General features: G+C 48.0%; 5 protein-coding genes across 5 annotated transcripts; 4 read left to right on the forward strand and 1 right to left on the reverse strand.

Annotated features, from left to right (window-relative positions):
- Nucleotides 1–896: 896 nt before the first annotated feature.
- FTJAE_4703 (chloride-bicarbonate anion exchanger AE2) lies at nucleotides 897–3030 on the forward strand (the record flags this gene model as incomplete). The annotated part of the gene is made up of 6 exons (XM_037351135.1): nucleotides 897–1099; nucleotides 1169–1317; nucleotides 1376–1397; nucleotides 1458–1523; nucleotides 1593–2080; nucleotides 2123–3030. 6 exons carry the CDS (start codon nucleotides 897–899, stop codon nucleotides 3028–3030), a joined length of 1836 nt encoding a protein of 611 aa, XP_037208176.1.
- A 521-nt stretch (nucleotides 3031–3551) lies between these two features.
- Nucleotides 3552–7106, reverse strand: FTJAE_4704 (replication fork protection complex subunit Tof1 Swi1; the record flags this gene model as incomplete). Its single annotated transcript, XM_037351136.1, has 3 exons — nucleotides 3552–4549; nucleotides 4601–7001; nucleotides 7065–7106. The coding sequence occupies 3 exons, from the start codon at nucleotides 7104–7106 to the stop codon at nucleotides 3552–3554; spliced, it is 3441 nt and encodes a 1146-aa protein (XP_037208177.1).
- A 437-nt stretch (nucleotides 7107–7543) lies between these two features.
- FTJAE_4705 (3-hydroxybutyryl dehydrogenase) lies at nucleotides 7544–8559 on the forward strand (the record flags this gene model as incomplete). The annotated part of the gene is made up of 2 exons (XM_037351137.1): nucleotides 7544–7672; nucleotides 7729–8559. The coding sequence occupies 2 exons, from the start codon at nucleotides 7544–7546 to the stop codon at nucleotides 8557–8559; spliced, it is 960 nt and encodes a 319-aa protein (XP_037208178.1).
- Nucleotides 8560–17295: 8736 nt separating this feature from the next.
- FTJAE_4706 (homeobox-leucine zipper ROC3) lies at nucleotides 17296–18915 on the forward strand (the record flags this gene model as incomplete). Its single annotated transcript, XM_037351138.1, has 3 exons — nucleotides 17296–17948; nucleotides 17995–18132; nucleotides 18183–18915. The coding sequence occupies 3 exons, from the start codon at nucleotides 17296–17298 to the stop codon at nucleotides 18913–18915; spliced, it is 1524 nt and encodes a 507-aa protein (XP_037208179.1).
- A 3208-nt stretch (nucleotides 18916–22123) lies between these two features.
- On the forward strand, nucleotides 22124–23158 carry FTJAE_4707 (mediator of rna polymerase ii transcription subunit 19; the record flags this gene model as incomplete). The annotated part of the gene is made up of 1 exon (XM_037351139.1): nucleotides 22124–23158. The coding sequence occupies one exon, from the start codon at nucleotides 22124–22126 to the stop codon at nucleotides 23156–23158; it is 1035 nt and encodes a 344-aa protein (XP_037208180.1).
- Between the last annotated feature and the right edge of the window lie 527 nt (nucleotides 23159–23685).

Below are 23685 nucleotides of genomic sequence, written 5' to 3' on the forward strand. Positions count from 1 at the left end.
TAGGTAGTATATCTGTACGTATTCGGGTATACATATGTATATACATCCATTATCTGTGTGACGTGACAGGCCCTGTGTCTCATATTGCTCGAGACACCGGATGCTGTCTTAATAAGCATCCCGATCCCCCACAATCGAAGTTTTTGTCTTGTCTGTTTGGCCGGTAATAAACGAGTACAGTACCTATGTATCGCTTTCGGTCTACGCATGCACGCAATTGAGTCGCTTGCACTCTATTGGCCGCCGAGGTGTCAGGATCGCATCACTGCTGTTATTATAGAGGCTAGCTATTCTTACAGTACTCTACCTACCTACATCACACTACACTACCAAAGAAGCGTGGTGGAAGTGCCTCTTTTCATGGCGTTACCCTCTGCGAAACCCGATTAGTGGGTTTTATCGACCCGCACCGCAGTCAGTCCGTTCCTTGAACTGCTTCGATAAGGTATAGGCATGTATGTATATCGAGGCAATCTATTTATTTCCTTTCCTTTTCCTCGTTACCTACTTACCTATTGTGGTGAGCACTGAGCATTGGATGTAACCAGGACAGGGATGTTGTCATGTTTAGTTGCTGAGTGGAGTCAACAATCAATCACTTTCTCCCAAGACTGGTACATAGCCTAAGTCAAGACAAGACAAGTCAAGACCCTTGTACCGGTGACATTCTTGGGCGGCCGATTCTGATCTTTTCTTATATGGATGTATATCAACTTTGTTGGTTTCCGCTCTGCCTCGTCCTATTGTCTCGTCTCTTAATCACGGAATTTCCTCACTTTCAGAGTCATCTCTGAAGTGTGTCACTCGTTGTTCGAGACAGCCTACAACAAACAATCTCTTGCCAAGCCCAATACCATCACAACACTTTTTCTTCATTATCTCTAGAGGGAACCATCATGGTCTCAGCTTCTCCAGGACACGAAAGAGACCACGATGGAATGGCCTCACCTCGCCAAAAACGAGAGGTTTGGTGGAGAATCCACCTCTTTCGTGGTATGGTTAGTGACATCCGTCGACGAATACCATACTATGTTAGCGACTGGACAGATGCGTGGGACTATCGTGTAGTCCCTGCTACAGTGTATATGTATTTTGCCAAGTCAGTATCTCCGTCTTGTCTTGCCTTGGTTACATATTAAACAGCATGTGACGCTGACCTCTCATCAAGCATCCTCCCTGCTCTGGCATTTTCTCTCGACATGTTCCAGAAAACAGGTTCAAACTATGGCGTCAACGAAGTTTTACTCTCCTCTGTCCTTGGGGCGGTCATCTTCTCTCTATTTGCTGCACAGCCGCTTGTTATTGTCGGAGTTACGGGTAATTTCGCCTCCCTTTCCTACTACACCGAGCTGTCCCTCTAATCATGCTTCTCTAGGCCCAATAACCGTCTTCAACTAGTAAGATTACTGCTACTCACAAACGAATTTGCATCATGGAGCTGACCTGGGCTTCTGAAGCACCGTATATGATATCATGAAGCCAACTGGCGTCAATTATATTGGCTTCATGTGCTGGATCGGCATGTAAGTCCGCCTTCTCCGTACAAAACGGGGCTCTTTATCATTTCACCGTTTGGTAACTGATCCATCCAGCTGGTCACTAATCCTTCACTGGATTCTCGCCGTAACAAACTCCTGCAACTGGCTTCAATGGGTCACACGCTTCCCCTGTGACATATTTGGGTTTTACGTCGCCTTTATCTACCTCCAAAAGGGCATTCAAGTCCTCGAACATCTCGGTAGAGGACAAGAGTTCTATCTCTCCATCGTTGCCGCTCTTCTTGTCTTCATGGTAGCATACGTGTGCAGCGAACTTGGCGGAAGCAGCCTTTTCCGCCACCCCTTGCGTGTGTTTCTCAAGGACTACGGCACCCCTTTGACAATCATCTTTTTCACTGGCTTTGTTCACTTCGGCCGTATGCAGGAAGTTGATCTTGAGGTTCTACCCACTGGCATCGCTTTTGAGCCTACCAGTGGCCGCGATTGGCTTGTGCGCTTCTGGGATTTGAGCGTGGGTGACATCTTTCTTGCTCTGCCCTTTGCAATCCTACTGACCATTCTCTTCTGGTTCGATCATAATGGTATGTTATCGAATATCAAATGCCTAGAAACCTTGCTAACAGCCAAAGTCTCTTCACTCATCGCCCAAGGCAGCGAGTTTCCACTCCGCAAACCCGCTGGTTTTCACTGGGACATATTCCTCCTCGGTTTGACAACTGGTGTTGCAGGTATCCTTGGCCTACCATTCCCCAATGGTCTCATCCCCCAAGCACCCTTCCATACCGAGTCGCTCTGTGTTACAAAAGCTGTCAAGGAGGATGATGAAGATGGCAACCCAGTAGGTGGTGGTTATTCCTTCGAGGCCACACACGTTGTCGAGCAACGATTCTCCAACTTTGCTCAAGGTCTCCTTACGTTGGGTACTATGACGGGACCCCTTTTAGTGGTCCTCCACTTGATTCCCCATGGTGTGCTCGCAGGCCTATTCTTTGTTATGGGTGTCCAGGCCCTTGAGGGGAATGGTATCACGAGCAAGCTTATTTTCCTAGCTCGCGATCGTGCCCTCACGCCTTCAAACAGCCCTTTACTTCAAATCCGACGGCGCTCAGCTATCTGGTACTTTGTCCTCACCGAGCTCCTTGGCTTCGGTGCAACATTTGCTATCACCCAGACTGTAGCCGCTGTCGGTTTCCCTGTCATCATCTTTGCACTGATACCAATCCGTGCTCTCCTACTTCCCTACGTATTCTCACCCGAGGAACTCTCTCTACTTGACCAACCAACAGCTTCTGAGTTCATCATGGAAGGAATTGGGGGTTCATGGGGCGGCAAGGACGACGAAAAGTCTGCCTTGCAGCAGAGTGATGCCCTCCAACGACCAGAACATCGCGATAGTGTGCTTGCGCATCCTGGAGCTCCTAGAAGGAGTCAGGAGGATCTTGCAGAGCTGGGTCAAATACAATCTGGGCAGAGCACAGCGACGCGAAGGAGGAGTTTGGAGAGACGATCACAAAGAAAGTCAAATCCATAGAATAGAATATGATTTATGTTTTGGATAAAGGAATACAAGCCGGTGAGATAACATGTTTGGAGGATATACCACTGTTTGATAGTCTCCCATTTGCAATGGAGGCAGTTTTACGTCAGTCTTGAGAATCTAGAATCAATCTTCGTTTACCACATGAGAAGAAAGGCTACCCTGATCTATGCAGGCCTTGCGCCCAGTTCTCCCGAGTCTTGGCCATGACTCCCAGAGGTTAGTGTGGCAGAGCCTCGGTGGTGACATTCGCTCATTAGATCTAGACGTATCATCTGCCCCTGTACTGCCATGCCTAGGGGAGGAAATAAAACTCGGGACCTAAAGCCTAACTAATAAAAAGATTTAGGTAACTTAGTATAAATTTAGGATGAGTTTAGGATATTTTTATAGAGTTTATTTTATCACCCTAAACTTAGGTCTCTCTTTTTTTTTTGTTTTGTTTTTGCTCCTAAAGGCATGCTATAGAGCATGAATGCTTCAGGCGCCATTAATTATGCTACCTTACTTAATATCTACTCATCATCATCATCATCACTATCCACAACAAACCCACCCCGTACACGTGGTCTTCGAGTTATGACAGGGGTTTCATCCTCATCCTCCTCCTCCTCATCCCCATTCTTATTCACGCCGCCCATTTCTTGATCCTCGTCAGGCTGGGTCTTTTCAACACTGATTCGTCTCCTCTTGCGACTCTCTCCATCACTGCCATGTCGCAATGCTCCTTCTGGTTGCCCCTCGTTCTCTTCCTCAAGAGTTGTATTCATTGCCCTTAGGATGAAATCGTCGCCAGAATCAGAATCGTGACCAGATTCTGAATCTCCACCTCTTCCCTGTTCCTCATTACTACTTGATGCAGATTCTGTAGCTGCAATTCCACGCTTTCTAGTTGGCTTTTTAGATACGGGAAGGCGCTCCGCAGCGTGGCGAATGGCCGTTGCCTTTGCATCTGCCTCCCGTTCTCGAGCGAAGAAGGCTTCATCGTATTCAGAATCCGTTATATCGTCCTCGGGCCTTACAAACTCTTCTGATCTTAAGCTCCTCAACTTTTCTTGTTCTTTTCTTCGCCTTTCTTTACGCTTCCTTTGTCTTTCTTCTTCGGTAAGTTCTTTTCGAGGCCTGCGCTTCCTGGGTGACTTCTTGGGGTCATCTTCGTCGTCAATGGGTCTGCGCACTGTGGGACCGAGGGGTCCGAACATGGGGTCGTCAAGCTCGCCCTCCTCATCGTCATCGAAATCGGCCTTCTTGCGTGGAACACTTTTGCGTTTCAACTGATGTTCTGCCAGAACACCCTCCTCAAATGTAGGAGGGCTGAACTCAGCTTGGTTGATGTAGTGAATCGCATCCCTGAGAACATCGGCAGAGACATCTGAAGGTATAATCCATGCGGACTCGGGTGTTTCTTCTGACGCCGGGCCTAATAGCTGAAGGCCGACAAGTTTCATAAGAAGTCGCATATGAGAGTTCTTGAACATGGCATTACGGCGGTCCTTATCATCTGGACGCACGACTGAGCATTATTAGTGAATGAGCAAATACTCGAATCTCATATTGAACTCACAAAATATAGGAGGCGCTTTTGGCGCCGACTCTGTTGGCTGTTCTTCAGCTTCGTCTGGTACAGGCTCAACTGAAGCCATTGCTTCTTCCGCTGCCATAAAAGCTTTGCGTTCGCTCTCAGCGTCGCCGAGGACTTTCTTGATCCAAGCGACATGGTTTGCCTGGTTCTTGTCCAACATTGCTCCGACGACAATAGCTATCTGCCGGTCTAGCTCCTCAGTGTTTTTGAAGACCAGCTCAGCTGCAGGCTTGGCCTTGCTGGCTGTAGTGACAGTTTGTCGTTCGAAGCCGTACTCGAGAAAGAAGGCAGTGCTAGATCCCTTGCTGAAGAGCATCTCCACAAGCAGTTCTGGTCGCTGTTCAAGCTTCTTGAAGCATTTTCGCAGTATCTGTTTCACCAACTCTTCCCACTCCTTGAACACCCCAGAAGACTTGTCAAGCGCAGCAGGGCCCTTGATCATGTTGTAAAAGAGGTGAATTATATCTACACGAAATAGCATGACACTCGCCTCTGCTTTGAAAGCCACGCGATAGAAATATCGATGCGCTCGTTTAAGTTGCGAGTCTGTCAGATCACGGTAATACTTGGTGAAAGCGACAAATGTATCGACTACGCTCTGGGGCGTGAAACGCGTGGCAAAGCGATGAAAGTCGAATTTTCGTTCTTTAGTGGTTCGCTCGGCAGATGCGGCGTCATTATCTGAACCGTCATTGTCGTCGTTGTCATTCTCGAATCCCGCAGCGGCTTGGGCAGCCTTCTTCTTCCGTCGAGTGCGTTTCCGCGAGCGAACTTGCATATCGATGTTCTGCTTAGAGTATCCCTCCAGAATACGGAGGAAGTGGTGGACGAGCTCCGTAGCAGCATCAAGGTAGTTGAAGCTTTGGTCCTTGTAAGTTCTAATGATGGTGGCAATTGCATCGTGGGTTGCCTCTTCGTAAAATAAACGACTAAGCACGTTTTCGGCGATCTCTTCGTTGTCCTCGTTGCCTGATTCTGACATTTCCTGCACGGTGAGAAGAATCTGCGTAAAACAACGCATAACAGCGGTTAGTTCGTGCCAATCTTTCATCTCGAGCGACTCATGGAGAGCTTTATTGAGAGTGATGAACATCTCCTGGTTGAGAACACCAGCAACAAGGTTGAAACTGCTGATGTCCTCGCTGGGACTCTTACTCGACTGTTTCCTTGCCTTGCGCCTCATGCGCTCGGCTTCTAGGAACCATGCTACCAAGTAGAAAAATTGACGGCGATGATACTGCATTACATGTGGTGCCTCCCTATCGATGGTTTTGCGGACATGTTGGAATAGAGGGTTGAAGCCTGAGTCAAGGAAGTCTTCGACAAACGATCGCAACTGGTCATAAGCACGAGAATTAAGCTTAGTTGGTAGTCCGAGATCCTTCTCATCTTTATCCCCTTTTCGTGCTCGGCGAGGAGGCCGGAAAGTCTTTGAGCTATCCATCTTTTGGTTCCTCATAGAGGCATCAGCCAGCGCATCTTGGCCCGAGAGTGATGACATCTTGCCGTCGTCTCGCTTCACCCAAATCATAGTACCGAATCGATTGTGGCGAGTTGGGCCTTTGCGGTTGTACGCCTTCAGCATGGACGACTCCTTGCTCATCATATCGGCGAGCTCTCCAGCCTTGGCCTTACTTAGCTGCTGCTCACTCATGAAGAGCTTTCCAATGTCGACCTGTTTCACTAAATGGTATATAATTTCCATGACAGATGTATCTTCGGTTCGAAAATCCTCTCCCATGTTCGATGCAAGCGTCAAGAGCACGAGGAAGATGTCTTGGTATGAGAATGCATCGATAGTGGCGGATCGAGATATTTGAGACTCGTCGCCTTCGTATTTGACATCAGGGGGAGGCTCGATCATGGCGATGTTACGGAGGAAGAACAAGACGAGCTTGATGATACCTTGATCACGCTGTGTTCGATCGCCAATCGGTATTGCCATGGAAGGGAGAGCCACCCGTACAGCAGTATGAAGTACGCGAGCTCCATCGTAGTTGATAACGGCTCGCTTGTATCCAACCTGAGCAAGCTCAAGGACCGGCATATGGCGGTGGTGATTGACCGTCATTCGCTCTCGGTCCCTTGCCATTGGCCAGGTGAGAGGAACCATGAGTTCGAAGCAAGCCAAGGCTATCCTGGACTTGAATTTGCTGTCCGTGGCGTTTTCGGGCCACGTAGAGAGAATGGGGAGCAGGTCGCCCTCGATCAGGTTCGCCTCGTGTATGCATCGCGCAACATCCATCCGATTCGTCTTTTCGTCGTAGAAGCGTATCCATCGTTTTAGATCGCGAAGAACCTCGAGGGCATCGTCACCGAGTTGATAGCCGCCATCTTCGTCGGCGCCAACACCTCCAAGCTGGAATCCGCTTGTCAGAACATTCTAACTTATTGGTATTATGGAAAACTTTACCGCTGAGACAAGACTGTTGATGTGCGCGCGTACTTCTGGGTGCACAATATCTGTTGATCCATCTGCCAACTCCATGATCTATATTCACTCGACATTGACAGACAAATTGTTGCCTGTCTCTGCCTTACAGGTCGTGTAATTGTGATGCCTTGACAACATCAGAAAACATACCCTACCTAGGTAGGTAGTACGTTAGGTAGTCCCACCACTTCGATATACGACGCGCTTGGACGCGTCTTGACTGGCGTGTCTAGGTACCTTTAGGTAGGTAATTTACGCGAAAATCGATAAGAATTGATAAGATAAGAAGCTTCTCGGCAATTGATAAGAAAGATCCTCCGGCTCCGAGCCGAGGTTACCCGCAATATGATGGCATGAGCCGTTGATTTCGGCGTCGGCGTCGGCGTAGATGTCAACGTCCCCGTGGGGAAGAACTTAAAGAGACCTGGCACTCTACTATTGCATCGTGGTCTTGAAATTCCCCCACACACTCTTTGAGAAGGGAAAAAAGAATGGCTGCTTCAATGTTTCGAATGCCTTCTATGGCAGTTGCGCGTCATGCCCGCTGCTTCAGCTCTTCACCTCGCCAATATGCTGCCGCAGAGGTCAAGAAGCTTGGTGTTATCGGTGCGGGTCAAATGGTAAGAGCATGTGAAAGACGTTGCCGGCGTTCAGACAATTAACAGCACCACGATAGGGATTAGGAATTGCTCTTGTTGCAGCTCAAAGGGCTCAGGTTCCCGTTACTTTGATCGATACTTCAGACAAGGCTCTGGACAAGGGCATTGCCTTTGCCGAGAAACTCTTAGCAAAGGATGTCTCAAAGTCAAGGATCACACAGGAGCAGGCCGACAGCGCCCGTTCTCTTCTCAGTACGAGCACCAAAATGGAAGATCTCTCCTCTGCAGACATGGTCATCGAGGCTGTTCCTGAGCTGCCCAATCTCAAGTTTGACATATTTGGCAAGCTGGCTCAGATCTGCCCCAAGCACGCTATTCTCGCTACAAACACCTCTTCTATCTCCATCACCCGCATCGCCGCTGCCACAACCAAGGATCCCACTGATACCTCGGCTTCCTCTCGTGTTGTGTCGACACATTTCATGAACCCCGTCCCTGTACAGAAGGGTGTTGAGATCATCAGCGGCCTGCAGACTAGCCAGGACACTCTCGACACTGCCGTTGAGTTCTGCAAGCGCATGGGAAAGATTACTTCGGTCTCAGCCGACTCTCCCGGATTTCTTGCCAATCGTATCCTCATGCCTTACATCAACGAGGCCATCATTTGTCTTGAGACTGGCGTCGGAGACCGTGATTCCATTGATGCCATCATGAAGAACGGCACAAACGTGCCCATGGGTCCTCTTCAGCTTGCGGATTTTATTGGTCTCGATACATGTCTTTCTATCATGAAGGTTCTGTATGAGGAGACCGCCGACTCCAAATACAGGCCGAGTGTGTTGCTGAAGAATATGGTCAACGCTGGGTGGTATGGTAAGAAGAGTGGCAAGGGCTTTTACGATTACTGAGTCACTCCGTTGACAGATCCTCGGTGACAGCAATACCTGATCAAACTTCAGTATGCTCTTCGCGAGACTGTCTAAACAAAAATAAAAACTGTAATAATGTTCAAGTTACCCTATCCTGAGAGTTTGAAATGGGCCAGTTCATACATCACATAAGTTACTTACGTAGGAAGTTATGCAGTATCTTGCCGAGCATCACCCTGTTAGGTCCCAGGAAGCAAGAAAAGTTCTCGGCAATAACTCAATGTACCAAGTCACTAGTATAAAGCCTTGTGGAATTGTTATACTAAATTCATCTGAATTTAGCCAAGTCTTGTCATCGCCTAGGATAGTAGTCTTTTGGAGTTTTCTCCTCCATCAGTTAAGACCCGATGACCTTTGCAAACGATCCCGCTGGAGCATCAATTGATATGCAAAGAACGACTGAAGATGATTGCGGACTCTGTATTCTGACAGGGAGTCTCTTATGATGCCGTTGGCCTGGCCAGACAAGTCTTCCACATCACTACTCGCCGCTCTCGAGATCAAATATAATAAACAGAGATATGGGCGCGAGAGTTTTGTTCTCATCAGCGCCCCGCCTGGGTATTTATATAGGTGATCAAACTGAGTGCTACTTAGGGATGGCGTTGGTCTAGCTCTGGCAGAGGCCTCTCACTGATTATCATTGAGCCATCCTGGGCAACAGGAAGAGAGGAGCAGTCATTGAATATGGCCATAGAATGTCTCAATGACGAGAGTTTCACGTATGATGTGTTGTATTTTACCCTTCGATGGTAGATGAGCTGGTGAACGACAGTCGCTTTTTCAACTTGGATACAGAAAGTTCTACATCGGCAATCTCTTGGGTAAGAATGACGACGCTGTCGATATTTACTGTCAGCTCCTGCGGTACTTGAACAGGAAGCGGAATTGCTCGACTTTGGGGATACCAACGACCGTATCATGAAGAGAATCAATATTGATTGATATAGCTTCGGATGAGGAAGAGCGCAATCCTGTGGAGTAAGGAGATTTAGATACTAAAATAAACTCACCAAGGAGCCCCCTTAGGCTTAAATTAAATGACCAACATCTTATCATTGCTTAGGATTCATTACTTAGGCCCGAAATGCTCAGTTTTCTTGCCTCTCCCAGGCACTTGGAAATGATGCCCAAGAGCACGCCTCTCTCTGTCAGAATACACCGAGTACATCATCGTACGACATAGAGCCGAGACCTTCTCAAAAGGTCTGACCGCGCAATCAAGGCTCATGCAGACACATCCGTTTCCTGATGGGTGTCAGAGCAGGGCGGCAATGGCCTTGAAATGAACCCCCCGTCAGCCTCTTCGGCAGTTGTGTCTGTTGAATCATTACCCTTATCCTTGCCTCATAAACACAAGGGTTGATTCAATGTCCTCATGGTGACTTCTGCGTGGTTCTATAACTTCTTCTTATGGGAGGAGAGTCCGGGTCTTTTTGTCAAAGTACTAACCAAGCCCAAGCAAGGCCCACACACCAATTGCTAAAATGCAGACTACAGGTCAAAGCTCGAAACAACCATCACCGAGTCCACACATCTTGTTAGCTTGCCTAGCAGCAGCCTAGCTGCACTGACGCCGAAAAGATGAAACTGTCTATCTGCGCTCAGTCACCTTTTGTTTAGTTTCGTGCTTCTGTTTACGGGCCTTCTTTGCGAGCCTTCGTTCGACCAACTGATTGAAACACCCGCTAATCATTAGACCTTGTCTAGCTAGGTAGTCTTTGCTATGCCAATAGGTCTCTTTCAATGATACACCACACGGTGAATTTATGAGAACTGGAGGACGCTGATCAAAATTGAGCAGAAGACAGGCATAGCTTCTCTGGAAAGGCATGCTTAAGCTCTACGTGTCGAACATGCAGCCAAGAGAATTACCCATTTCGCATCAAGCGACAGTGAGGGATAGACTTGCGAAGTGATAGAAGTCCTCCTACTTGTGAAATAGTCAGTTAGTCTGCATCAAGACTCTGAAACCAACTCCTAATTTTCTCTCTCTCGGTATTTGCTTCTTTCTGTTTACCAAGACAGATTTATTTATTCTGATTCACCACGAGAGGCAAAAGGAAATCTCAATGATGAAACCGTTCAGAATAGCACAGTGACGGACTATATCGAAATGAGGAAATACATAGCCGTGGTTTTGTGTGAGCTTTCGACTTCGATTTGACGAGTTATATCCTACACTGTCATCCGATCCACATGTCCCATCAACCAGGATTGCATATTATAATAGAGGAAACCCGAGCCCTGCTAAAGATTCCAGAGACTGTTTTGATATCACGGATAAGATGCAACTACAGAGCAGGCAGGTTAGCTCGAGCTTGCCTTGAAAACGAAACACACCATCAAGCTTAACTGATATGTTTCTAGGCTGTTTCTTCTCCAGTACGGACAAGACACTCGATCTTCTGCTAGGGTATATATACGGCAGTGGCGCGAATACAGATGGCTTCTATGGACTATATTCCAGACATGAGAGGGTGTCGGAAGCCAAACTTGTTGTCACTATTAGGTTATATGACATCCATCACATTGATACCTGCGACCACAGGCTGTGGTCAATCTTGAGTTATGATAGCATAATAGCACAACAAGACTCTCAAGGCAGACTCTCGAATGGTATAAAGATCCCATGCTTGTTACATGATGTTACGACCCGGCGGTCGAGTGTTTCATGCTTGGGCTTCAGCAAACAAGGATCACCCGAACGATTCCAGCTGACTAGGCTGTGGCCATTGCCAATTGGATTACCACAAGCTTCATCTTGAAACCTCATCGTCTCCATATTAAACAGGCCACTTGGGAATTCTCCGTATTTATACTTGTGACCCGCTAGATCAAGGGGAGGAAGAAAGTACCAGCAGATATGGGGGAGAGATGGTCCTCCATATAATACCTACAGAACCAGGAACTCCGACAAGATTATGCTGGAGCAATTCAGGTTTATACCCGTATCTTAACGACCATAGAGATTTCTAATAATACTTCTATAAATGAGAAACAAGCGGGTTCTCTCCTTTTCCCCTCGCAAGTTCTATCACTAGAGGTAGGAATTAGAATATCACCGCTCATTGATAGCATATGAAACTAAAGATCGCAGAGTTGGGCACTTGTCTTCCACACCTCGGCCAAGAGGGCATGCCGGTTTCATTCTTGTCAAAACCCTTTGTTGATGATTATGGCCGGCCTGCCCAGAAACGAATGCGAGTGGTTAATCAGATCGAAGGGTGTACACCTCCTGTCCCAGAACAAGGTCTTTGGGACTATCAAGACTCTACTATGTTCCTTCACAAGATTCCTTGGTAACAGAATGCAATAGAAGCGTACATGTACACGGCAAATTCGTTGAGTGCCCGATCAGTATCCGTAGAGGGCTGCTAATAAGCAGCAGAGTTAAACCACATGTGCGCAGCGTAGAAGATACTTAGACCAGTGGTGTTCAAGAGTTACGACAACTCCGTATGGATTGGTATTCCCTTACAACAAGAAGATCAACCTACTATAAAGAAACGTACAGCGAACTATAAGTTTAACGAATTGGGCATGAGTTTCGTACGGTTGAGTAAAGGCTCTGTAAATCTAGGAGAATTCTGGGACTTTCAAGACATACGGTTTCCAGATATCCCCAAAGCAAGTTCTCTTAGCCTGCTGAGGATCTGTCCTCGCAAACTTGCCTACAAGAAGAATTACAATAACAGTTTGAAATCAGAGCAGATAATTACGGGCAGGGGCCCCCAAAGTATACCTAGGATAAGGTTCTCGAAGAAAAAGAACGTTGGCATCCTGGTCAAAACGCTAGTGGAACTAACAGAAGATCCCACTCGGGGTTCTCAATCACGGTAAACGACATGAAGTGACGGGTCATTGGTAAATTCAAGACCGAGCATGGCTATTTCCCCCCCTTCACAAATAGTAGTAGGAGGCTCACCTCTTCAAAGTCTTGTACTTCAATAACGACGCATAGGCGCTTGTACGAATTGTGAATGCAGAATAAAATATGTGCTGTGCTTGATCAGGTTCGTTGGATTCGAGGTATGATTAATCATATCCTGTGAGATCATATACTGCCAGGGGGGGGTCAGAAAACTTAGGACCTTTATACTACTAGGTGATGAAAAGATTTAAAAAGGAGCCCTCCTAAGCTTAGGTCTGATTGCCTAAGTTTTATTTTAGCATCCTATTCTAGGTACCGTAAAGTCTTATATTTGCTCCCCCGAGAACTGCCTTAGAGTTCCTAATAATGAAGATTCTCTGTTTTCATGAGATGGTCAGCTTCGGTACTCAAGCATCCATGTCTTGAAAGTCCCAGGGCCCATTCATCGATGGCGGAGCAGGCACTCCTGAAATCTGGGGACAGAAAGACCTAGGGGTGGCTGTAACATATTCGTTTGTGTATGTACGGAGAACGGAAAGCTGCAAATCAATCGCCCTTTTGAGGTGGCCGTTGAAGTTTGGTTGATGGACGAATATTTCCGGAAGACCCTACCACAATGAAGCTCAGAGCTTTGCTGTTTTGAACCAGGTGCATCGTTGTGTCTCCATACCCATGAATATTCATGTTCTGCAGCCGCACAGAACGATGGACGGACTGGCGGAATGGGCGCTATGACTGCTTCCTGACATAGGTATATTTGCCCGACAATAGCCAAGTGATTAGTTTGTGAAACGACTGAAAGCTCTCTCCTTGTGAAGCGAGAGTATGCATGGAGCCGACTGGATACCGTGCGAACGGGATGGGCACTTTAGCAAGAGAACGTTTTTTTTGTAATGTAGTGCGAGCAACGACATTTCCAATGTTAGTGTTGGCTATCCTGCATTTTGTGTTCGCTTATGATCAAGCTTGTACCCTGATTCGGCTACTGACAGAGCACTGAACCGTACCTATATGCGATCGCAATAGTACTATGATCAGCAAGATTCCGTTGTATTACGAGATGCTAGCTTGTTCTCTGGTTCCCCATGCTGCGCTATGGGCAAGTCAAGACTCAAAACTTGTCTCACAGCAATATTTCAGCTGCAGTTGGTCAATGCTAGTTTTGATGATGCGGTGCAATCCCAACCTGGCTCAGGTTGGTCAGCTTTCCTTGCGAATATAAGAGGCTCATCTTAGAAGAAATGAGACAACAAGCAAAGCCTTCTTGTTAGTAAGGTGACCTCTTTACTTCGTCTTACACCGTTTGACACAGGAAGGAAAAGCGGCAGTGTGAGAATCATGTGGTATTCGGCAAATTAGAACTGTCCCTAAGCTTTGGGACCTTGGCACCAACGGTAATTGCAGTACCCCATGTCAGGCAATAAATGTGGACGGCGAAGACATTCTTGAGAAATCTTGGGGCTTGAGATCTGAAAGTCCTTAGCCTGACCTTTTGTTGGAGCTAGAGACGGAAGATTGAGGCTCATAATACGGCCCGTGTTTCTATGCCGCAGAAAGAAGGGTCGTTTCAGTGATTGCTGGAGTCGTCATCAATGCTGTTGAGCAAGTATGTACAGTATCAATCACATCGGGAACAGCGTCAATCTATGGCGGAGGTGTAAAAGCTCAAGCCCAGTCGAGGGATGAAACGTCTAGATCCGGGCTCACAAGGCTAGCCATAATCCCTGATCCTGGACAGCACTACTACCCATTGGCGGGCACCTGGCATCGCATGAAATAAGGTACGGAGTACACTAATGTTCTTTATTAGGAGCCGATGACAACTAATAGCCTACTAACCTAAGGTACCTACCTAAGGTAAGGTACCTAAGTAAGGTAAGAAATAACTGTGTACCTCCAGGTATGGGCAGGGACAGTGCTATAATTCCTGTTCATCCCGTTCTGGGTATGCCCGTACGTATGTGCCTAATAGAAGGCAAAGTTGGTATCTGGGAAAGGTACGGAGTAGGTACCAAGGTAATCAATCAATCAAGCCAACCTAGTACATACTTACCTACCTCAGTATCCTACCCACCTCAGATTTGATGAGTGCTCAAGTCAGATAGGTACGGAGTAAAAGCAAGTGCATTTGAATTGATGTCTGTCAGAATCCAAAACATGTTGCCTGCTAAACTTAGATTGTCAGGATCGAGGCAGGAACGGCCCAATTGATCGGCAATGCGTCTTTCCAGGTTTCCCTTCCTATCGCGCCACACCACCAACAAATCTTCAACAAAGCACTGTCGCGTCACAGTCCATCTCAAGATCAAATGGTGCCAACAACCAGCGCCAGCGCCCGGACAACGACGCTGATATCCATCGCAGATTCGGACCCGACTCTTATGAAGCACAAAATCTGCATCGCGGATCTTGCGGTCGGTAGATATATAGGTCGTCTATCATTTGCAGTGGCTTGTCAACGCGCCCATGTCTGCTCGAGCGCATGACGGAACGGGCACCAACAATGAAGTCGTTCCATGTAGTCTACGGATACCCACGAGTCAATGCAACCACTGTCACTCCCACATTCCTTTAGCAGCACAGATGATCGCCTGTGATAACCAGAGTAGCGACAAAACATCCCACCGGTCCTACCCGCACAATCCACAAGCCACTCAGGAGTTGATTGTTAGCCAACAGAAATAGAATCCTCCTGGGCCTTTCGACAGGATCCCCAAGGCTCAAGAGAGGCTCCGTTATCCGCGACATCACATGGCTTTACTGTTGTCTACCTTGGAGCACCGGAGACTTCCATATGCCTGTAACATTTGTCATTGTCTGTGAGTGCCACCGCTCTCTCATCAGGCTGGCCCTACACCGCACTGCATGTATACGTACGCAGTAATTTCTAAATTGATCCTGCCATTCTGCTTTCGCCACTTGCCAGGACTCAGGTGCCGTCCTAACAATAACGTTTCCATGGATTGTTTGGCGGAGTTTCTGAACTTTTGTTGCTCGTCGTCCCCACAATCTCGAACTCGGAACAGAAACACAAGGGGTTCAATTCAGTCATCTGTCAGACTTGGTTGGAGAAGGTTGTAACAAGCCCAGCTACAAACTACATATGACAGCCTCTACCTGATTCTCGCCCTACTTGCGAATTGCCTCCGAGGCGGCCACTTCAATCGCCTTCCCGACAATGTCTTAACTCTTATCTCTCATCTGGTCAGACCAGCGATGGATGCGTCGTTTTGATACCTTGTCTCGCCTCACCTCGCTTCATACCATCACACGGTCCAGCCTTGCACGTGCCTTGTTACATATCTCACAGGGTAGAGGACGATCATCCTTACGATCTCCCCATCATTCATCCACCTTCTTCCTGTAACAATACGTATCAGCCTTCTTGGCCAATAGGTCCTCATCTCATCTTGACCATGTCTTTCATTCAACACATGTCCTTGCCTCCCGCCCAAATATGCTTTCCCATGAAATACCCCTGCAATCTTGGAGGCCAGTCAGATCCTGGAGAAGATTACATGTACGTACACGCTACCCACGGTGCAGCATTGCACCCCTCATCACCCCTATTAGGACTCTATTGGCTCGTTCCCGCACAAGCCGCGACAACGGTTATGCGCAACATGCACTAAAGCCGCAACGTCGACTCAGATTCAGAAAATTCAGTAACAATTTCAGAGGAAACCTAGCCCGGCACTGTACCCTTGGTTCATCCTTGTGGTTCTTTGTCACTTGCATCTTTGCTGACTACGGAGTACGGAGTACCGAATTCATTACGTCCAGGCCCGATCACGAACAACAGCATCGATGCCTCAACACCTCAACAGATACTTGTAGATGCTCTAATCTGGTTTCGTTCTCGACACATGCCACTGTCCATCGCCATAGTACAGACTTGCCAGGCCCAGTTCGTCGCCATTATGCCATAAGCAAGCTCATGAATCAGGTCGAAAGCTTGTTTCTGCCGTCCCAGCATACGTATGTAGTATTGAAGAGTGGGATAAGTATCTCCGATATGGAACCCTGGCCCCGTGAATATGCAGCACCAGAGAGCTCAGACATGCAACGGATCGCTCGTTCAACTCTCCGCCAGACAGCATCAGATATTAACCCCACCTCTTGTTCGCCGTTGGTGTTCACTCCTGGCGCAGGCCGGCCCATGGGTGCGTGGGCAAGCACCACACATTTTGCTTTCTTATTCTACATACACCTTCCATGACAGGGGAAGTCCTCGAAATGTGATGGACCTTGCTCTGCCCCCTGGGCAAGGACATGGCAGTGACGGCTTCATTCGTCTGACTCCACCACAAGGCGTGTTCTGACTTACCAGCTTGGATTCATATATCCATCCCAAGCCCAGCGTCAATGTGTACTGTTAACATTCTGGATATCACTCCTTCCGATCCAAGACATATCAACTGTATCTTATCCAGGCCGCGGTTTATGTTCTTATCCATTCTTTTTATTTCCCCAGACCACAGGTCCCAGAGTCTTTCGTTTAAATCATCACCATCATTTCGTTTCGTTTCGCCCCTAGGACACGATATCTGCTTCGACGTCCCTACTTCAGGATCACCTCTTCTTTACATTATTTCTCTTCTAATCCAGTGATCCTCTGCTCTCTGGCGACTCGCCGCTAAACTATCACGCCCTTGTTCATCCTTCCGTTGCCATCTCGGAAGTGGTTTCAACATTTCTGCAGCAGGCCGACCCGTCCCTGGAAGCAAGACAGAAACATTGGAGGTGCACTGTGTTGGTGTACCTGTCTAGCTACACTCATCGGTCTCACTACTATTCTTCTCATTTAAGTTGGGCTTGTCCCCCTTCAACAAATCGTCCAAATGCTTGTCACAAGGCAGTACGAAACAGAGCATAGCCGTTGGCCATTCAGCAAATACGAAACATCCCTTCCTTCAACAAGCCCTCGCATGTCTAATCCTTACGATGTCAATGTCGAGCTGCCGGCCCCTTCGAGCTGGCTAGCGCACAACCCAACTACTTCTCACAGTGGCAGTGGACCTGCACAGCAACATCAATCACGAGACGAAGCCTCAAGACTTTCCCTGATGCGCCACCCAGCAGAAAACAGAGGCAATGCTCTGGGAATTCACATGAGACCCGGGGCGACTCAGATGTACTCACCCCATCTCCAGACGATAGACAGAGGTGGGATGTCGTTGCCAGGGCCCAGGGACTCGCTCCTTCAGAATGATAGCTACGGGGTGAAACCCAGTACCGCAGATATGGAGGACATGATTAACTCAGGGCTGATGGGTACCCCAAAAACAGCCACTAACAATACTTTCGTGCCACAGAGTCGCCAAACAAACGACCTCTCGTCCACTCAATCCAGTCAAAGAGCAAGAATCGACTCGCCACAGGATGAAGAGGAGGACGACCTCGATGATGACGATATGCTTGACGGAGAGGGAGAGCATTCAGCCCAGACTCCAGCAGAAAGGGCGGCTGCTCGGCGCAAGATGAAGCGATTCAGGTCAGTGTACGCGTTGCTCGTTCAAGGCAAGAGCTTATTGTTTTAGACTCACCCACCAGCAAACACGGTTTCTCATGAGTGAGTTCGCAAAACAGCCTCACCCAGATGCAACACACCGTGAACGGCTCTCACGGGAGATTCCTGGCCTCAGTTCGCGCCAGGTCCAAGTTTGGTTCCAGAACAGGTATTCATCACATTAATGGTCAACATAATCCTCGCTAACCCGTGTGACAGACGTGCTAAGATCAAGCGTCTGAATGCTGACGACCGTGATCGTATGATAAAGATGAGAGCAGTCCCTGAGGGATTCGACAATGTGCAGGCCCTTCATTCTCCCTACGGGGCAGTCCATGGCATGAATGCTCCTATGCCATCACCAGGACATTTCAATACACAATCGTATGCCCAACACATGATAAGACCCTTGATCGTCGATGGACGAAGGCATGATACAAGCGAGCATGCTTCTCCGACCGCCATGACCCCGGGATTTGGAGGGATGGGTTACAGCCCCGCCGGCAGTTTGACAAGCTCAGGTCTTGCATCACCGCTTTCACCAGCTCCGAGTGACCGATATCCCTATGGCGGCCACTTCACAGCCCCTCTAACAGGCAGCCCGAGAACATCGCACCCATTTGCACAAAACCATGGGCTTGGAACTCCTGTTGACATCCATCGATCGAGCCCTCAGCCCATCCCGCCTCCTCTACTTCGCGACCCCCTCTGCAGGGCCAGATCGGAATCCTCACAGTCGCCGTTGCGACCCGATATTCTATGGAAAGGCGATACGGTTGACTACTCCTACAGGGGGACGAACACAAGCCCGAACCTCTCAGACCGACACCCATCTATCTACCACCCTGCGCCACTCAGCAACCCCTCTGTCGCCATGAGTGGCTACGATGCAAACTCAGTTCCCGGCTCCAGGGCCCCTCCCGAGAACCAAATCCACAGAACAGAAATCTGATGTCCATTGATAGGGAGCCCGTGACCAGTGTAGTCCAATAGCAAAGTCTTAGTCTGGCAGGATCAAGTTACCAACGCTTCAAGCAGCTTGTGGACAAATTCTAGAGGATGTTGTTACTCTATGCCTAGCCCATATGCCGTCTGGGATCCCTCATAGGGGAGTATATATTTCTTCTTCATGCTGTTCGATATGGCCTTTATTCCTTTTATTTCCAGTACCTACTGTTCTCTGTTTAGTCCTTTTATCTCTTTGAATCCCTTTGCTTTTTTCTTTTTGGTCTAGTTTGCATTACGAAGTGCACCGGGTGCATCAGGGCGTATAATGTTTTATCTAGAATTTATGATTTGGGTATCTGGTAACGATCATGACTCTTTCTTATGTTCAGGGAGTAAGTCAAATAGCATGATGATAAACATCTAAAGCTGGGATTTAGTGAAAAGTGGTAGCAATCGGCGCAATTGTTGTTCTGTTTTGGTTTTGGGCAGACTGGTTTCTGTCGGCTTGGGGGGGGGGAAGAAACTTAGGACCTTTATCCTAAAGATTTAGGTGACTTAGGATAAATTTAGGATATATTTTCCTAATTTTAGGATACCCTTTGATGAATTTATTTTAAAACCTGTACTAGGTACCTAAGGTGTGATGTTTTCTTGATCCCTGAGGATAGGTTAGGTACCTTAGTCCGTTAGATGAGCATCAGCCCAGGTGGCACAGCTGTTCAACTACAGCCTGCTATAAAGAATAAAAACAAAATTCAAGGAATATTTATCTAATATTGTCATAACGATATCTGAACAATGTCATGTTTATGCAATAAGACATCTCTCAGAACCTTATTAACTACGGACTGTTATGTGTTATTTTAGAATTTATATTTCAGTCACAAACACTTCCTAGTAAATTCAGACCAGTGGCATTCTGACTGCTAAGGTGAGACAATCACATTCCTGCGTAACAACGAGGTCCAAAAAAACTATTAGAGGTTCATCAGACTCTCTCGCGAGTTTGTTACTGGCATCCTTTCTTGAGATCTGAGGGTTTCTTGCTTGCTCCCTGAGGGCGGTTTCGATAGCTAATAAATAGCAATACCATAAAGCAATGACACATTAAAAAATTTGTCTTATATTTATAATGTCCCGTACTAATATGTAGTGATAATCTGAGATCTAGCAGATGCTATAATTAGCCTTCCTTCAATTTCTGAACTGAATCCTCGAGACTGATGCAAGCTCTTCAGAGTCAGACAAGCCAGATTTCCTAACAGCAGCCAGGCGGTTATCAGTGGTGATATACATCAAGCTGAAAACGACAGACAAGACTACTAGGTTTACCAGATGTTGGGCGTCATCACGGTACCGAGAGCATGAACCAGATCATTATCGGAACTTACATAGAAGTAGTTGAGGGTAAATAGATACGACAGTGATTCACACCGCACACGATATCACGGCCAATAGACCAATCAATGAGCCTTTCTTGTTGTCTTTGAAACAAAGCAACGAATGACCCAAAAGGGTGAGGATATGTCACTTGCATCAGGTCATCATCGCATCATGGTAGCCGCGCAAGGGGCCCTCGTGATGATGGTTTTAGGCAAGGTTACTGAAGTGTGCTCTCGACCACATATCCCAAGATGTTACAGCAGAGTAGGATCGAGCAAGCTGACAGTTGTTGAGGGATGGTGATGGTCTTGTTTGTATGAAAGAAGAGGGAAAAAATTTGGCGGTTTGAACAAGATCTTATCGACGCGACTTAGTCACGTGATATGGTTATCCATCAGCATCTTCCCTAAGGTAGGCGACGGGCTAGAGTGGAGAACCGACGGCATCATCATCTCAAACAACACCAAAAGCCATTCAAAATGTCTAGCTGTTGGTTCCCTAACCACTACAAAGCTCCAGGGAGCAGGGGAACTTCTGGCATCTATATTATCGCGGTACTAATAACAATAACTAACTGTCTAAAGACCTATTCAGCCATATAGGAGTCTCCCAAGTCTTTATCGCTTGGGATATCAGTTCATTAATTACTAATTATACGTAACATGTTCTTTGGTATAAAGATGATTCCTGCTTAACTGAGTAGAGCCTCTTTCAACTGGCTGATGCATTATCAGCGAAAAGGCTCTTGTGCAGCGTAGCAAAATTTTGCTCATGCACATCTACTCAAGTAAGAGAGCCTCAAGCTCTTTAGCTGGCATACAATATGCGTGCACTCATTGGACCCCATCAAGATGGAAGCTTCAATTATCTCGGACTTAGGATTTTGTCCAGACACCTATTACTGATCTATTTACTATTGAGCTGCTTTGGTCCAAACTCTTACCTGCTTGTCACCGCTACCTTGACAGTGTTAACCAAAGAAAGAACAGGATACTTAGAGAAAGATCAAAGGGAGCACAAACCTGTCAGGATGATATTGCTTTGTTCAAGTTCATATGGACTAAGGTAGATAACTAATAATCTCTGATATTAGAACTCATGATTGTTATGCTCCGACACAGTTCAAAGGCCGAGACATGATTCGGTGTCACCGTCTTTGTGGAGCTGAATGCGACAGTGAGTGCAGAAGTCAAGCCAATGAATGGTTGCGACCACTCGGGCAGGAAGGCTGTCACAGCACGTACGTTCTCTTGTCTTTGTTCTGCCAGGCCAGCCACTCAGATTAGCGGAGGACAGTACCGAGAAGTGGTCAGTGAGCCGAAAGGCCACTGAAAGGGCCCCTCGTTTAGCCAGTGAACAGCGGCCAGCCCGCCTGGCAGGTTCCTGTCTCCGGCCGTTTTGCTGACGGAACTGACAACCGGTAGACCCACCTCACCAAAATGCCTTGTCTTTCAGGCTCAAATCACCCTCTGCCTCTCCCTCATTCCAAACACTCCACACAGTCCACACCTCACCTCTCGCCCCCGACCCTGATTCAACCTCTGACATCCTAACCTAACATCGCCCTATTCGACGTCAAAACCCTCGCTCTGCGCCAGCGACATTCGCCCATTTCCCCTAAAAATCGTCGATTCCTTTCCCTCGAACTCTGCAAAGACCACTACAAGACTGTTGTCTGCTCGCGCCGCGCCGGCTCCGCTCACCGAGTCCCGAGGAAAACCCAGTGCAGTGCATGACGTTCGGCTGAAGAGAGAAGCGGAGCGCAGCGACTCTCGGTCGACGACCGGCGCGACTCTCGCCAACAAATCTCCCTCGCGGAGTCGTCCACGATGTCGTTCCATCCTCAGACTCCCCAGAGCCCATCGCAATTCTCCTCCGGGACCTCGGAGCCCGTGTTAAGCGTGACAACCTCAATGACCTCCACAGCCACGCCAACCACCTTGCCGACTCCTGCCCACAGCGTCACTGGAAGCGCCCATCACGACCTTGCAATGACCGACGACTCCCCCCACAAGCGGAAGCGCTCTGTGGATGACAGTGGCGACCGCGAGCAGAAGAAAGCCCACACCGAGGAAAGCAAGCTGGGCATCGAGGACCTGCATCTCGATGTAGGGAAGAAATACCTTCTTTGCCAGACTCCTCATCCGGAGTCATTACCACGCGTCTCGGAAGATCTTTATGACATGTTCAACCTCAGTGGGCTCGCCGCCGAAGTAGCTCGGGAGAAGCCAAATGGAGAAAAGAACGCATTACGCTCATCTTACACAGGCCATATGAAGAACTTAGGTATTGCTGGCAACTGGAAAGTGCGAGTAACAGACAAGGACTCTAACGCCGAGAAACCCGACTTCTTCGACATCCTGCATATGCCCGATGAGGATTGGGATAACACGATAGTCAAGGGTCAAAACATCAAACACGGGCTATCACAAGCAAGTCTCTCCACCCTCGGACGAGCAGTAACCATGGCCAAAGGACCTATAGGCAAGAAGGACTGGGACACTTCAAGATTAGGACTTCAGTCACCGGGCCTGGATTCAAAGCAAACTTCGTCGGCGAGACCTACCGCTCCCAACACTCCGCTCAACGTACCTGGCGCAGTAGGACGACTAAAGGCTCAGGGGCCCTCAGCAAACGACCCAAACCGACCAAAGCGTAACGTGAAGAAGCGAACATATGGTGATAGCAGTTTCGAGGGCTATGGTGAAGGTTACCCTGACGATGACACAGCTGCGGAAGGGGGCTACTCAACGGGAGAGGGAGAGGGCGGCCAGAAGCGACGCAAGAAGAACCCGGGAAGCACCTCGCCGTACCCGAGTGCTATGCGCCAGCAAAGCTACGGCCCTGGCATGGTGGGCGCATGAAATATCTCGACGGTAGATGCCCAGTCATGTCTCATGTTTCACGACTTGTATACACACTATGAAACGATTCCAACAGGCCTTTGTCCCTGGGTCTCGTACACGCTACACAAACAAAAAAATCTCGGTGCTACTTGCTTTGACAGCCTCCTCGGCTTTTAATCTTCAATCTTGGGTTTTCAATTTTTTTCCTGCATTCTGAGGGGACGGACACACGATGTGCGTCCCAACGAGCATGGCGTTTGGGCAAAGGAGAGAGGCGGCATATGGGTAAGGTTGGCCGGTCACTCGGGGGTAGGGGAGGCATGTTTCTACGTTTCTTATTTCTCTCAAAAGACGACACGGCCTAGCACAAGGGGCGCGGACACTGGGTAGTGGTGATAACAATAGTCAGGGCTTGGGCAAGTTACTAGAAGGTTGAGGTATAATTTTTGACCTATTTATGCCATTTCACCTTGTACCAAATCAAGTTGTTGACTATCCCAACATCAATGGACGGATACAACAGTGAAGTCAGGCATGCACTGCAA

Source organism: Fusarium tjaetaba, assembly GCF_013396195.1.
Source record: "Fusarium tjaetaba strain NRRL 66243 chromosome Unknown NRRL66243_c0000090, whole genome shotgun sequence".
Lineage (NCBI taxonomy): Eukaryota > Fungi > Ascomycota > Sordariomycetes > Hypocreales > Nectriaceae > Fusarium > Fusarium tjaetaba.